This window comes from Paramisgurnus dabryanus, chromosome 17, assembly GCF_030506205.2.
Source record: "Paramisgurnus dabryanus chromosome 17, PD_genome_1.1, whole genome shotgun sequence".
NCBI lineage: Eukaryota > Metazoa > Chordata > Actinopteri > Cypriniformes > Cobitidae > Paramisgurnus > Paramisgurnus dabryanus.
In genome coordinates this window covers 30,510,767-30,524,696 of record NC_133353.1, presented here as the reverse complement: position 1 = coordinate 30,524,696, position 13,930 = coordinate 30,510,767, and the positions used below count along the sequence as shown (strand labels likewise).

Sequence of the window (13,930 nt, the reverse complement as noted above, 5' to 3'; positions counted from 1 at the left end):
GCTGTCATTAGAATGTTTGATCCAGTGCTCTGACAACTATAGAGGTAAACATATAATCACTGCATTAAGCCAGACTTCTCTCTCTCTCATTCTCCACAGGAAAGTGTGAGTGTGTCTGATCCTGGATAGCTAGAGGGTGTACAGTTAGCTACACACCAAAAGATAGTCGGGCTGAATTTGGGCCCCCTTACGACAATCCTAGGTAAAGTCTGATCGTCTTTGTGATTGAAGCGATTATCTTATTAGATTTTCCTGTGGTGCGCGGTGTATTAAGAGCATCTGAATCTGCTCTGTAGCACGGTGGAGGCACTCCAATCGCAAACCGGAAATATTTAACATGTTAAATATTTACGATCAGAAATCCTGTTGTGTGGGGGGAACCTCGAGGACAAAAGTACACGCACGCTGTAGATTGTCACGTGAAACAAAACGATACCCAATCAGAAAGCAAGCTGATAAAAGACGAAACCATAACAACCGCAATCATGGCGGAGCAGGAACAGTGCAAAGTGAGATGGACATCAGAGATGTAAAATGCAGTCCACAGAATTAATAACATTTCTTTATACCCATCGTCCGTCGTGTTTGTTTACTGTGAAGTCACGTTTGACAACGAGAGGCATCATAAGATTTCTGCGAGATTTCCTGTGTTCTCCACTTTATGTAAAGGGAATTTGAAGATGTGTGGCCTGCTGTGATGACCATATAGCAACAATCAGTGGCGTAGCTTCTCGGCATGCAGGGTATGCACGTGCAAATGGGCCCGGGCCAATAGGGGGCCCGGCCCTGCGCCCACCCCAGCTTTTAATAAAACATTTTGTCAATGTAATTTCAATTTTTATTTGTGGCCGCAATAAATATATTTTTGTATGCATATCATGTGTAGAGATTTCTTATTTGTCCATAATGTCTAATTTCTCCGTCATTTCTTGTTTGCGTTTATTAATTTTTTGCACTCCGCGGCTGCCGTAGACTACTACGCCATCATTTTTTACATGACGCATCACCGCGCCAAAAAAAAAGAAAACACAGTGTGAGAGGTTACTATAGCGGCTATCTACATGGAGATTAAGGATGGACAAATATAAACATAAAAGTGGGGCCTTAAAGAGAAAAGAGAAGGCGGAGAAGTTAGTCAAATATTTGGATACCTTATTAAAAGTATATGTTGTTAACAGTCCTGTGCGCCACAGTTAACAGTGCCAACGGGCAAGGGGGCCGTACATTTTTTTTGGCATATGGGCCTGGGACTGACTTGCTACGCCACTGGCAGCAATCCACACACTATAGGAACAAAACTGGTAAATCGTAGATTTTTTTCATCATATTTGTGAAAATCTCATAAGATATAAAAAATGTTGGTGTGGCAATAGCTTAACTCTTTCCCCACCATTGACAAGTTATCTCGTCAATTAATAGAAAACATTTCCATGCCAATGACGAGATTTTACAGTAATCTGTAATTCCGCTTACCAAATTTATAAAAAAACTGATTTAACAACATTTTAAACTCTGTGTATGTTCATATCATCATTCTGAATCTGATCTCTAACATAATTCCTTAACAAAAATGCAATTATTTTAATTATTATTTATTATTTAGAAGAAACCTACCCATATTTAAGCGGTTAAGGAGATGAAGATAGGATTAAACGTTTTTTTTCCCTGTTTTGTTTGTTTGTTTGAAAGCATAGGGTCTGTTCCTTAATTTGATATATTTGTATGTTTATATATTTATAGAAGAAAATTTTCATGCAAGGTATTTTGTAAAACTTTTGTAAGAATCACAAAAAATGCTAGTGGGCAACTTTTTTTACATAGCTGTATACATGCAGTGTACCTAGATAAATAGGTTGAAAAATGTTTTAGACATTTTGAAATTATAGGCTATTTTTAATTATCATATTAGGGTCTAAAAGTCTTCTTTGCTATTTAAATTTTTTTAGAGTTAGAATAAAATGTGCAATAATAACATGCATCATCATTTTTTGCATGCAAGCTGGAGTGCATGCTCTCAGTAAAACAAAGGGCCATAGCAAAAACTAAGAACTGCTCAAATTAAACCTTTCACTGAATTTGTTATGCTAAACGTAATATTTCAATGAAATAGATGTTTACATATAAAAAACCAAAGCGGAAGCATTTTCACTACTGTTCTCAAACTTTTTAAACTTTTTCATTCATTCATATAAAATTACATTGTACTAAATAATTGGACTAAATTTTGTAAATTAACCTTTAAAAAAAGCTTGAATTATGACCGTTTACATTTGATTCACTTCTAGGTTGAATAAAAAGGAGTTCACCCAAAAATAAAAATTCTGTCATCTTTTTCTCGTCCTCATGTTGTTGTAAACCTGTATGAATTTATTTTTTCTGATGATCACAAAAAAGTAGTAAAACAAATATTATGGAAGTATTGTGATAAATGATGAAGAAGATATTTTGATAAATGATGGTAAGCACACAGTTGGCAGTACACATTGAATTCCATCATATTGGTTTTTCCTATAGGGAAGTCAATGATTACAATCAGCTGTGTGCTTCCCATAATTTATCAAAATATCATCTTTTGTGTTCATCAGAAAAAAAATTCAAAACAGGTTTAGAAAAACATGAGGATGAGAAAATCCTGACAGAATTTTCACTTTTTTGGATGACCTATCCCTTTAATAGCACACTAACTCCAAATAATTTATCATATGTTATAAAAACAAAAGCAGATCTGTTTTTCTATCTTTATAGAGAGGAGATCCTGATTACATTTGATCCAGCATGAGAAATACGGACATGTGGAACAGGTTGCTTTTCCGGCTGTATGGGCAGATCAATTGTTATAACATTACTGGGTTGGAAAGTAGTAATTCACTTCATTGTCGATGGACGCCTGCAAAATAACACCTCTGATTACATGCAATCAATGTGATAATGGCAAAAACACATTTGTACAATGGAGCGAGCTGCCGTAAAAATGCCAGCGGCGGGCCAGTGGAGATGAGGCTAACGCTCGGCTGTGTAATAAATACCATGGGAAGGCCAGTGGCCCTTAGCAAAGTGCATAGGACACTATTTTAAACGCAGAGAGATAAGAATGCATGTTCATATGGATTTTCCATACAGTAGATTTTGGTTATCTCATAATTCACTCTGCTAATGTATATGTATAGGAAAAAAGGACAAATTTAAATGTTTGAATAACATGTTTGGTTGTTTTATAGCTTTATTTATTAATACAAAAAGCTGCAGTTCACAGTGTGTGTTTGAGTCTGGCACACTCATAGATGAAAATCTTGATGATTTAGGTCAGGGGTTTTCAAACTTTTTGTGTGTGTGGACTACTATTTGTAATCAAGAATTTTCGCGGACCACCTCATAATACTCATAATAAAATATGTCTACACAAAGTCCTAAATTTATCTGCACTTCTAAATAGGCTTACTAGCACTAAAACTATAACTGGTCATCACATCAGTACAACAGATTTTTAAAACCTATGCTTAGAATATATTTTATTAAGAAAAATATATATATTTTTTTTATATTTTATTTTGCCTTTACACGGACCACCTGCAGTACCCTCACGGACCACTAGTGGTCCGCGGACCACAGTTTGGGAATGGCCGATTTAGGTCATTTTTCTGTGTGGGCAGATAAGTATTCTGCTTTATCAGGTAAGATGTCGTATGTGACGTATCGTTAAAAAACGAAAACAAAATCTCTATTTTTAAGTTTGAAAATACAGAGTAGGATGTGAAAATTTGATGTGATGATTATTTTGGGAGTCAAGTTATTATGAGTGCAAGTGACTTCTTTTTTGGCAGTGATAGGGCGCTGAAAACAGACAAGAGAAAATAAGCTTTGGCATTTTTCAATAAGCAATACCCCTAAAATGAGTGCTTTACTCCTGTCTGAGCGCAACGTTCATCTTTTCACCTGCTACGGGACACGAGGGGAGATAAGAGGGGATGAGCCGAGGTCTCAATGAAATGAAATTGCACGTAAATATAATAAAAAATAACAGGAGTAAAAAAACGGAGATTAAAAACACATTCTATTAAACAGATGGTAAAAGAGGATTTTATTCCAGGAAATATGACAGGAGTGTAAAAAGGTGCTGAGAATGAAAAAAAGAGGCAAGGAGAGAGGGAGAAAAAAACGCTGGTTGTTTTTTGGCGAGTGAACCGGCGAAAGCCGCGTCTTTAACCAGATCAGATTCTTGAAATTGGCTGTCAAGGCAGGATTGTCCTGAGTTATAGCTGTCTATCACCACCGCTCATACGGAGATGCGCCGAGCCGCTGTCGCCTTCCCCTGCTGCAAAGCATCTTAAATTTTCCACACCACCATCTGTTACAAAATCTAATTCACATTCCGCCCATAATCGGGTTTATTTCTGTAATACCCGTCCTGCCACTCTCCCTCTACACGGAGCCCAGACCCCAACCCTGAGCTAAACATCAGCCATGTCCGCCCCCCTCTCTCTACCTTAGGCACATTTTCATTAGGGGGAAAGAGTGGTCAAAAAGTCAAATCAATGCTCTCTATCATTGATAGGATGACAAATTCCCTATTTTTTTGCCTAACATATTTTTTATGGAAGAGATAATAATAATAATTATAATAATTATAGTAATTCATCTTAGAATATAAGAATACATAGAATATAATAATAATAATAATAATAATAATAATAATAAGTATTCTATATAGTTACATAATTATTGCTATTGTACTATTAATAAAAAGATCACACAGCATAAGCATTTTTATTTATTACAAATATAAATCAATAATAATAAGAAGAAGAAAAAGAAGAAGAAGAAGAAGAAAAACAAAAAGAAGAAGAATCTTCTTCTTATTATTAATCATTTAGATGATTTTAAGAGACTATTAACCAAACCAAAATATTTTCTAATGGACAGTTTTTCATTTTCCGTGAACTAGACTGAACTTCCTCCATAAGAAAAAGTTCACACATATCATTTTTTTTCCTAAAATGCAATAACATTCCAATAAAACCGAGGGCCAGCTGTTTCCAACAGGTGGCCCCTGCCCATCACATTTGGCCCAGAGACTCCTAAAAGATTTTAACTTTTAATATTACCATATAAAACATCTCTCTCTAATAATCCTACCAGTTATAAACCGCAATTCAATCTAATCTCCCCCCCTCGCGCTGCACCCAAAAGCCCTTCATTTCCCATCTGCGTTTAAGGCAATCTAGTTTATTACACAACCCGCTAAATTTACAGTAACAAGCCGTTCCCTTGACAAATTAATCATTTTCGGCGTATTTGATCGTATAAATAAAACAGTGCCTCTGGAGGCACAGGAGCTAAATCAGTTGATTTCGTTTATCTAGGAAATGGCTCGCATCTGGGTAACAGCTCACCGGCAGATGGAGAGGTTTTCCCCCTGACCCCAGGACCAGGCTTCTGTCTCCCTCGCTTTGCTCTGAGATGCGAGTTATCAGTGGAAAATGCACGTGTGGATGCAAGTAGGTGTTGAAGGTGGATGCGTGTCTATTTATATTTCTGGTTCACGAAGATCCTCTTTCCCTTTTGAACGCGCTACTGTGTGTTTGGGTATAAACGATTGTGCCCAATCCCATGAGTCTTTGTGTGTTTGACTGTGACTCAATGTTGGCATATCTGATTGAACTATAAACACAAACAGCACGTGTGCTTGTGTATTGTAGAGTATGTGTCGACATATATGCGTGACAGTGCTTGCTAGATGGCCAGAGCTTTTCCTGTATGACCGCATGAATGTGTGTGTGCATGCAGGCGTGCATGTGTGTGTGTGTGTATATACGCGTGACTGACTTCAAACCTACCAACACAGCTGTTAGTGAAACATCCTACACTGTGTGTGACATATCTGTCCCTGGCTTTGGTCTGAGGACACTGAGTTCAGCCTTACACACTGTTTAACCGAAACTATACTGTATATTCGATGTGCATCTATAGGCATTAAATTATTTTGTTAAAGTGAAAGTTCACCCAAAAATGAAAAATCTGTCATTATTGTCATCTGATATTTTGATAAATGATGGTAAGCACACAGCTGATTGTAACCATTGACTTCCATAGTAGGAAAACAAATATTACGGAAGAATTGTGATACATGTAAATGATGAAGAAGATAATGATGGTAAGCACAAAGTTGACGGTAACCATTGAATTCCATAGTATTTGTTTTTCCTACTATGGAGTCAATGGTTAATGATAATGATGGTAAAGCCCAATAGTTAATGATATGTAAAAAAAGATGGACGACACCCATTCGCTCTCTTCCATTGGTGAAAAGTGAAGCCGCCAGTGTCCCGATACGGCACTGACATCTTGGGTCTTGAGTCTGCACAGTAGCGATTTCGGGACCAGTCCTACGCAGTAGTAAGCAGGAAGTAAAGCCGTGAAATCAAGGCCCCGCCCTCCCTCTCGAAGAATGCGCATATCACAGCTGTCAATCATGACGTCACACCGACGCTTTTATAGTATTAAATAACTAACTAAAAACAAACTTATTTTAAAAACAAACACTTCAGCATGATAAAAACTACAATAAATGAAAGAAACCAGCTTCGGAAAAAAGATATTTGAAGTGTAATTAAATTGTTTAGTTGGTCTCAAGTCCCATTGAATAACATGGGGGAGGCGGGGTTTATGACCTATACTGGGACCAGTCACTGGGGGGTGAACGAGACATTTTGGCTTCACTTTGCTTTTGTGCGGCACGCTTGGTAAGCACACAGCTGATTGTATCCATTGACTTCCATAGTAGGAAAAACAAATACTATGGAATTCAATGTGTACCGTCAACTGTGTGCTTACCATCATTTATCAAAATATCTTCTTCATCATTTACATGTATCACAATACTTCCATAAGATTTGTTTTCCTACTATGGAAGTCAATGGTTACAATCAGCTTGTCAGAGCTCAGATCAGAGTGCTTACCATCATTTAACGAAATATCTTCTTTTGCATTCATCAGAATAAAGAAATTCATACAGATTTAGAACAACATGAGGATCAGAAAATAACAGAATTTTCATTTTTGGGTGCACTATCTCTTTAAGGGCTTATTGTAGCTCAAACTGTACAATACATACAATACACAAAACAGCTTTACTTTTAGAAAGTAGAAGACCTCTTGAATGCGAATGGAACCTAATTGGTTTGACTAAGACTAACCTGTCCCAAATCCAATCCGTTAAAATCACCTTCTTTAAAAGGTTTTGCGTAAATTTCCAAAATATCCTGTCGATATGTTGGTGTACAAGTATATGAAGGCCAGGTACATCAGCGGATGATGATGTTCAATAAGAAGTAATGTATACATAACGTGCATATAATAACATTTAGTGACAGTTAATTCGCTAACAATATAACATACATAACTATATGTTTGCAAAAAATATTAATGAAATATATCACAGGCATGAAGGCACTTTTCTCGCTGACCCTTCCATAACCTCTAAAGTAATAACCATAAATGACCTGAAATTACAACAGTCAAACAAAGACATTTTACTGAAGATAGCCTAAAAGAGAGAGAGAGATAGAGAGATAGGGAGAAAAAGAGAGAGAGCCTTGTGAGGACTCTTAACTGGTCACATCTGGCTGTATTTTATACGCAAATCAGCCCCCACTAAATCTAGATAAAACTCACTGACTCGTGATCGGAGCAATGATCTTCATACATCTAAATTTATATGCTAATCGGAATCCTTGAAGCATTTAACACATTCCTCGGCATCTGGAGGGGGCGAGAACGTCAACCTCTGCAACCTATAGCCATAAACTTTTCCTATCTATCTTAAATTTACACTTTGCCTATCTACGTTCCGTCTGTCGGACTATCTATCTATCTATCTATCTATCTATCTATCTATCTATCTATCTATCTATCTATCTATCTATCTATCTATCTATCTATCTATCTATCTATCTATCTAATCTTCTTATATACATAAAAAATCCAGACATTACAAGCAAAGCAGTAGGCAGACACAAATGTATACACACAAATGAATATGGTCTGGTTGCATTGCATTAGTCCTGGGCCCAGGTGAGACCAGGTAAACGGTACACAATGGGTACGACATGCAAAAATAACCCAGAAATAACACCTGGCTACTTCACAACACACACAAACACTTTATATGAACAGCTGGACTAACACACCAACTTAAATAAAGCAAGCATTAGGACAGAAAAGTGAGGACAAAAGAAAAACACAAAAACACCACCAGATAGATTTTGGCTTTTGATGATGCTTCTTTGGACCTTTCCTTACCTTTGGTTATACAGAGCATGTGCATCACGCATGTGACTGGCCTCGATGTCGTATTGCTGTTGCGTTCTCCAAGCGCCGCATTTGGCGTACTTATCTTCGCTATTAACTTGGGCCTTTGATAAATTCATTCTATAACAAAGGGGAGAGCAAGAGAAGGAATAAAAAACGAGGGTCAGAGAGTTGGACTGAGGAATTCTGATAAAGACCAATGAGCCATTAGCCGCAGACAGACAGTGACGCAGCTCGGCACACCGTGACAGAAAATATTCATTCTTTTCCTAACTGGCATTCTTTAATGGAGCCGTTTGAAGCTATGTTGAGGATTGGTAGCCGACTCTTTTGTTAATGCCAGGCCTGCCTTGACGCTTTTAATGCACGGGCCCATCGTTTTACTGACGGCAGTTTTAACAAGTCTGGGGTGGCAGCAGATAAAAGGGCAAATCGGTGCGATCGCCGCGTACCCGTGGCCCTCCCACATCAGGGCGGGAGAGCCTGTGGCTTTACAGGACCCTTAGAATCAAAGGGGTGAGAATGGGGTGAGAAATGATCATATAAAAACATGGCATGGGAAATGGCTTGACGTCACGCCTGCACTGGCAGGAGTTTATATGATGGAATTTAATTCAAGAGGGACTCAAGGGCAAAGGCAGACACCCCTACCAAAAATAACCCTTATGTTTAGTTAAATTTAAACACAAGTTACAATTTTCACTTAAATAATTGTATTATTTAAATACATTTATCTTCCCTGGTAGCAGCGGCAGCTCGTGACTGCTCATCCGAGGGACGCTTATTCAAAATAAGTGTTCGGAGTGTCACGTTTGTGTTTTCCTTTTCCAAAATATGTGTTGAGAGATCTTGTGTGCATCACGTGTTTTGTCAAAATAAGTGCTTGCTGCACACGCGTCAAAACCGTTTAAGATAAAAGAGATGCTCACGTTCACAAAATACACGCAAGACACTCCCTTAACAGTAAACTTTGTTTACGCATGAGATTATGCGAGTATCTGGCAAACGCAAGCGTCTCTGCAGCAGGCACTTATTTTGACAAGACACGTGATGCACAAAGCATCTCTCAAAGCGCAGAACACATATTTTGAAAAAAGGAACCACACACATTACATGTTGTGACGAACTTCGCATCAAGGGTCCTCGAAAAAAAGAAGTCAGCGGCTGTCACGGCCTGGTAGACATTTCACTTTTGAAAATAAATAATTGGTGCCTCACAATACCACAGAAGAAACATTAAGGGCTGTATGGTTCTTAAAAGACATTTGAATAACTTTTCGGTTTCTGTTGGTAAAAAATCTTTAAAGGAAGTAAATAAATGTTTTTTAACTGAATTGTTCTTTAAAAAAGAAACCAAAAATGGTTCTTCTATGAAAAACCTTTAAAGCACCTTCATTTTTAAGAGTGTACCCAACGGTTACACCAGGAAATAGACATAACCGTTATTAGTTTTTAACAATACTTTGATAATATTTCTGTTTTTAAAAACAATCTAGTAAATTGTAACATATTAGTTTAAGAAAAATAAAAGTCATAAACACCACCATATATTTCAATGATAAGTAAATTGTGAGCGTTTATAATAATTTCAAAACCACAATTCTGCATCTCTCCCTACGATAAACATGACATGACCTCAAACAAAAGAAAGACTTGAACAATGCTTATACTGTAGATGTTCCTAGAAACTTAAACGTCTGTTGCAGACTTACTGAATGTAAATCAAATGGTAATAGCCCTCGGCTTTGTGTTAGCACAGTAAAATGTTTACCCAAACTTATGGAAATCAATCGAGGCCACAAAAAGACCTTTAGATAAAAACATCTACACAGATTCCAATTTTAAAAGATTTAAACTTTGTATAAAGTGAAAGCACAGGAGAGTAAAGTCCGCTTGTGGAGGAAGTGAAGTGCGGCTGTAAGTGTGTGAGTCTCTAATTAACAGAGCAGGCTTCCTAATTCTCCGTCTCCGTTCCAACTCAGCAAACACGTTCAATGTCATTAGAGCCGCACAACCCCCAACCGTCCCCGCATTCGGACTGATGAAACTAATCACTCAACTAATGCTGTGCTTCAAAGCAGGAAACTGCTCAGTATTTCTCATTCTGCTGTATACTTTCTCAATCGCTTTATATTCAGTCTGTCCTCTGCGGTTTAGACGACGCTGTGAATCAATAAAGTAGTTTTTTAGGGATTTCGATTTGTGCATATTCCGAAAAAAGAGCCTGAATTTAAAATATAAAGCTTATGTATCTTCGTAAGCATTGGCAATTACTAAAATGCTCAATATATGAAATCCAACATGAAAACAGCTTAACTATTATAGAAAGCGTGCGAACTTGAGGCGAAAATTCATTTTTTAGAAAAATCACCGTCAGCATTTCCTTTTAATTGTCGAATCATTTTGTTGCAATCCTTGCTAATTTTAGAGTTAATTCAGGAGTGCTGCACTAGGGAGTGTGTTTACCTCACAAACAGTGGGAGGAACAGCGTGTGCTGTCTGTGTGTGTGTGTGTGTTGAGGTTGGCGAGCCAGTCAGGGCTTAGTGGAAAAAGCAACACACACACACACACACGTAATGTGTTGGCTTTAGTTCTGGCCGAGTGAGCAGCAGAATCGATAAGCTCCAGCATCACATACGGCCTGATACACTCCTGTTCCTCTCAACTCTCTCTTTAACGTGACTTTACACACAAACACACATTGTTGGACTCTTGATGCCAGCAACATTAAAGATCTGTCACTAACAACTGCAACGTTTTTTTGTGCAAGTAGTGCACATATATTTGTTTTGTTATATCTGTAGATCGGAAAAGTCGTGCTGTGCGCAACAGAACAAGACATCTGCACACAGGGATGCAAATAACATCAAAAGCCAATAAACTCTCTGACCTTCGTGACTCTCTGAATATCAAACATTTTAAATGCATTAAAAGGTTTACATGTATAGGAGTATACTGCACATATATTTCATATTTAAGTGCATTTACATGCATCTTTTTAGAGAAATCAGAGATTTGAAATGAATAAAGGAATAATACAAAAAAAAACACATGCAGAGTAAGACTTGTGCATGCATATACAAATACACACAAATCTCAGTCACTCGGCGCATAGTTGCAGAAGAGATTGATTTCACCTAGAGTGCTTAAGTTAAGTTGTTATATTAGGAGCGCATTTGTGACAGACCTATGTAAATAACATGGTAATCTTGGCGTCCGAGTATGTACAGTAAAATAATGTATTCAAATATATGGAAATTAATTAGGGCAGGATTTCTTTTTCGTGTAAGATTCAAATGGTTTAACTTGTTTAAATGATTCAAATATTTATTGTAGATATTTATCTTTGCAAGAAAAAAATAAAAAGATAAAATAATACACTAAAAACAAATACATAAAATAAAGTGGTGGACTTAAATTCAAATTACATTCAGAAAATATGCAAATAAATCTAAAATATACATGCATAAAAAAAGGAACTTTCTGCATTAAAATTATTATATTAATTGTTAAAGTATAGAATTAATTAAAATAAAACTTAAAAAATCATTTTATAAAAGACAGATGATGAAATGAAATGTCATTTGTGATCACTGGCAGTCTATAGGGATGTACCTGAGCCCATTTCACGGTACTGTCAAAGCGACTAAGGACTGCATCCATACGGACAAGGATTAACACGCAGGACAATGAGCTGTATTAAGCCAAGTATATGTGTGTGTGTGTGTGTCGGGGCCATGCTCTGGGATTCACTCATGTGTTGCTCTTCCATCTGTGAATAGTGGGAGTCTGATTGATTAGACAGGTGCCTTTCTTTCTTATGCAGGAACGCCGTCCCATGCACAGAAAGTGCCATTCCTATATCTCTCTCTCGCTTTCTCTCCCTTCTGACAGCTTGTGTGGTTACTCATAGCTGGCTAATTACCGGTATAGGACAGTCCTGTAACCGGTTCACATGCATGCATGACACACGCTATAAACACAATACACGCGTGCAGAAAAGCATATGAACACAACACAATCAAACCACTCAAGAAGCATTTGCATTGTGATGGTTCGAGTTATTCACGGCAGCAGGGTTTCTTGTTATTGTTCGTCGACAAGCACGTGATTTAACCTTCGGGGGTTGAGGGCGCCGAACGGGACAGGTGGAATTAAACGCGGGCCTCGCACGCAGAGGCAGAGCGGCCGGCCACGCGGCAGATGGACTGTCAGCTTTAATATGACGGGGCGCGTGTGGACGATTCAGCCTGGATCTCTACGGGAATGCAGGAGATGGGGCGGCAGGGAGTAGACGAGAGGAACTATAAAGCACAGGCTGACGGACGGACACTTTCCGATCTTGTTAAATCCACGACGCAGATGCGCTTTGATATCTGTGCATGTGATGCAATCGCACACCTAACCCCGGCTGAGTTTAAATCGTGCTTCAGCCAGGTACATCCGTACCCGGTCTGAGTAAAAATTACAGCACGTAAGCAGATTTGTTCGAAAGCCTCCCATCAGGACAGGAGGGCACAAATAACATTAGTCTGAATTAAGTCTAAGTGGAACATTTTGAGTTTTAGATGAGGAGGTAAGAATTGCTCCTTTTTATCTATGCATTTCAATTACATACACATAGTTGATTATTTGAATTTCTAACGCAACTAAAATTGAGTAATCACAAATCTCGTGTATTATTTGGTAAACTGATGAAAAATATGAATTCGAGGGTGTCCACATATACACTGTGCATATATTTCAATAGATAAGTTCGTAACCCTACAGTAGTTAAAAAAAATGCAAAATGAATGCACTTTCAGTGAAAAAATTAGATTTCAACATTTTGCATATAAAAAAATCTTTTCCCAGCATTTTCTGAATTGACACATGCAATTAAATAAAATTTGAGGATTTAAGTGACAAAATGCAATAGTCCGAAAAGTGCTGAAGTTACAAAAAATGTTACAAAAAGCATCCAGAAACCTCTCTGCTCTACAGCTGACTGCAGGACCAAGAAACAGATTCAGACATTATACTGATCTCATCACACACACATGATGTATGACATGAGAAAGTAAGAAGAAATATTTCACTGTCAACCATCACATCTATGCTACAGGACCAACATGATTTCACAATTTCATTGAAGACCAATGAAGCCAAAAGACATTAAAAATCAGTCCAGATCCACACCACTAAACCTTAAATCCTACTGGAAAAAACCTCACCTGCTCAGCAAATGCTCAATTATGCATATATGCGATATATATGCATATACAGTATACATTACAGCCCATTTACCAACCCAACCCAACCCTAACCCTAACCTAACCAGAACCCAGCTCAAGATTTATGATATTTGTTTTAATCTATTACTCTATTTATTCTATTATTCACCGTTTGTATTTTAAAAACATCTTCTCTTGTGCAATACCTATATGCATAAATGGAAAGTAGAAACAGAATCAAAAAAGCCATGCGGAAAGACAAACGGTGAGTCATTTGGGAGCCAGTGAAACACGCTGTGGCTAAAAGCACTATTTTTACCCTTATCTAGCCCTCATGGACCCGCTTGCTTCTGGAGTGACCAGAGTCCCTATTGACCTGCTGTAACCGTATCCCACAAGCTCTCAGTCG

General features: G+C 37.7%; 1 protein-coding gene across 8 annotated transcripts in view; it reads right to left on the bottom strand.

Moving 5' to 3' along the window:
• Window positions 1-13,930, bottom strand: part of esrrga (estrogen-related receptor gamma a) — a 219,433-nt gene that overhangs the window by 88,324 nt on the left and 117,179 nt on the right. For 5 of the 8 annotated variants that reach the window (XM_065288322.2, XM_073812302.1, XM_073812301.1 and 2 more), the window contains exon 2: window positions 8,299-8,427. The exons of the other annotated variants lie outside the window; for them this stretch is intronic. In XM_065288322.2, the coding sequence (XP_065144394.1) occupies window positions 8,299-8,426 (128 nt within the window). In that variant the 5' untranslated portion in view covers window position 8,427. The remainder of the gene's footprint in view (window positions 1-8,298; window positions 8,428-13,930) is intronic. 8 annotated transcript variants of the gene reach the window in all.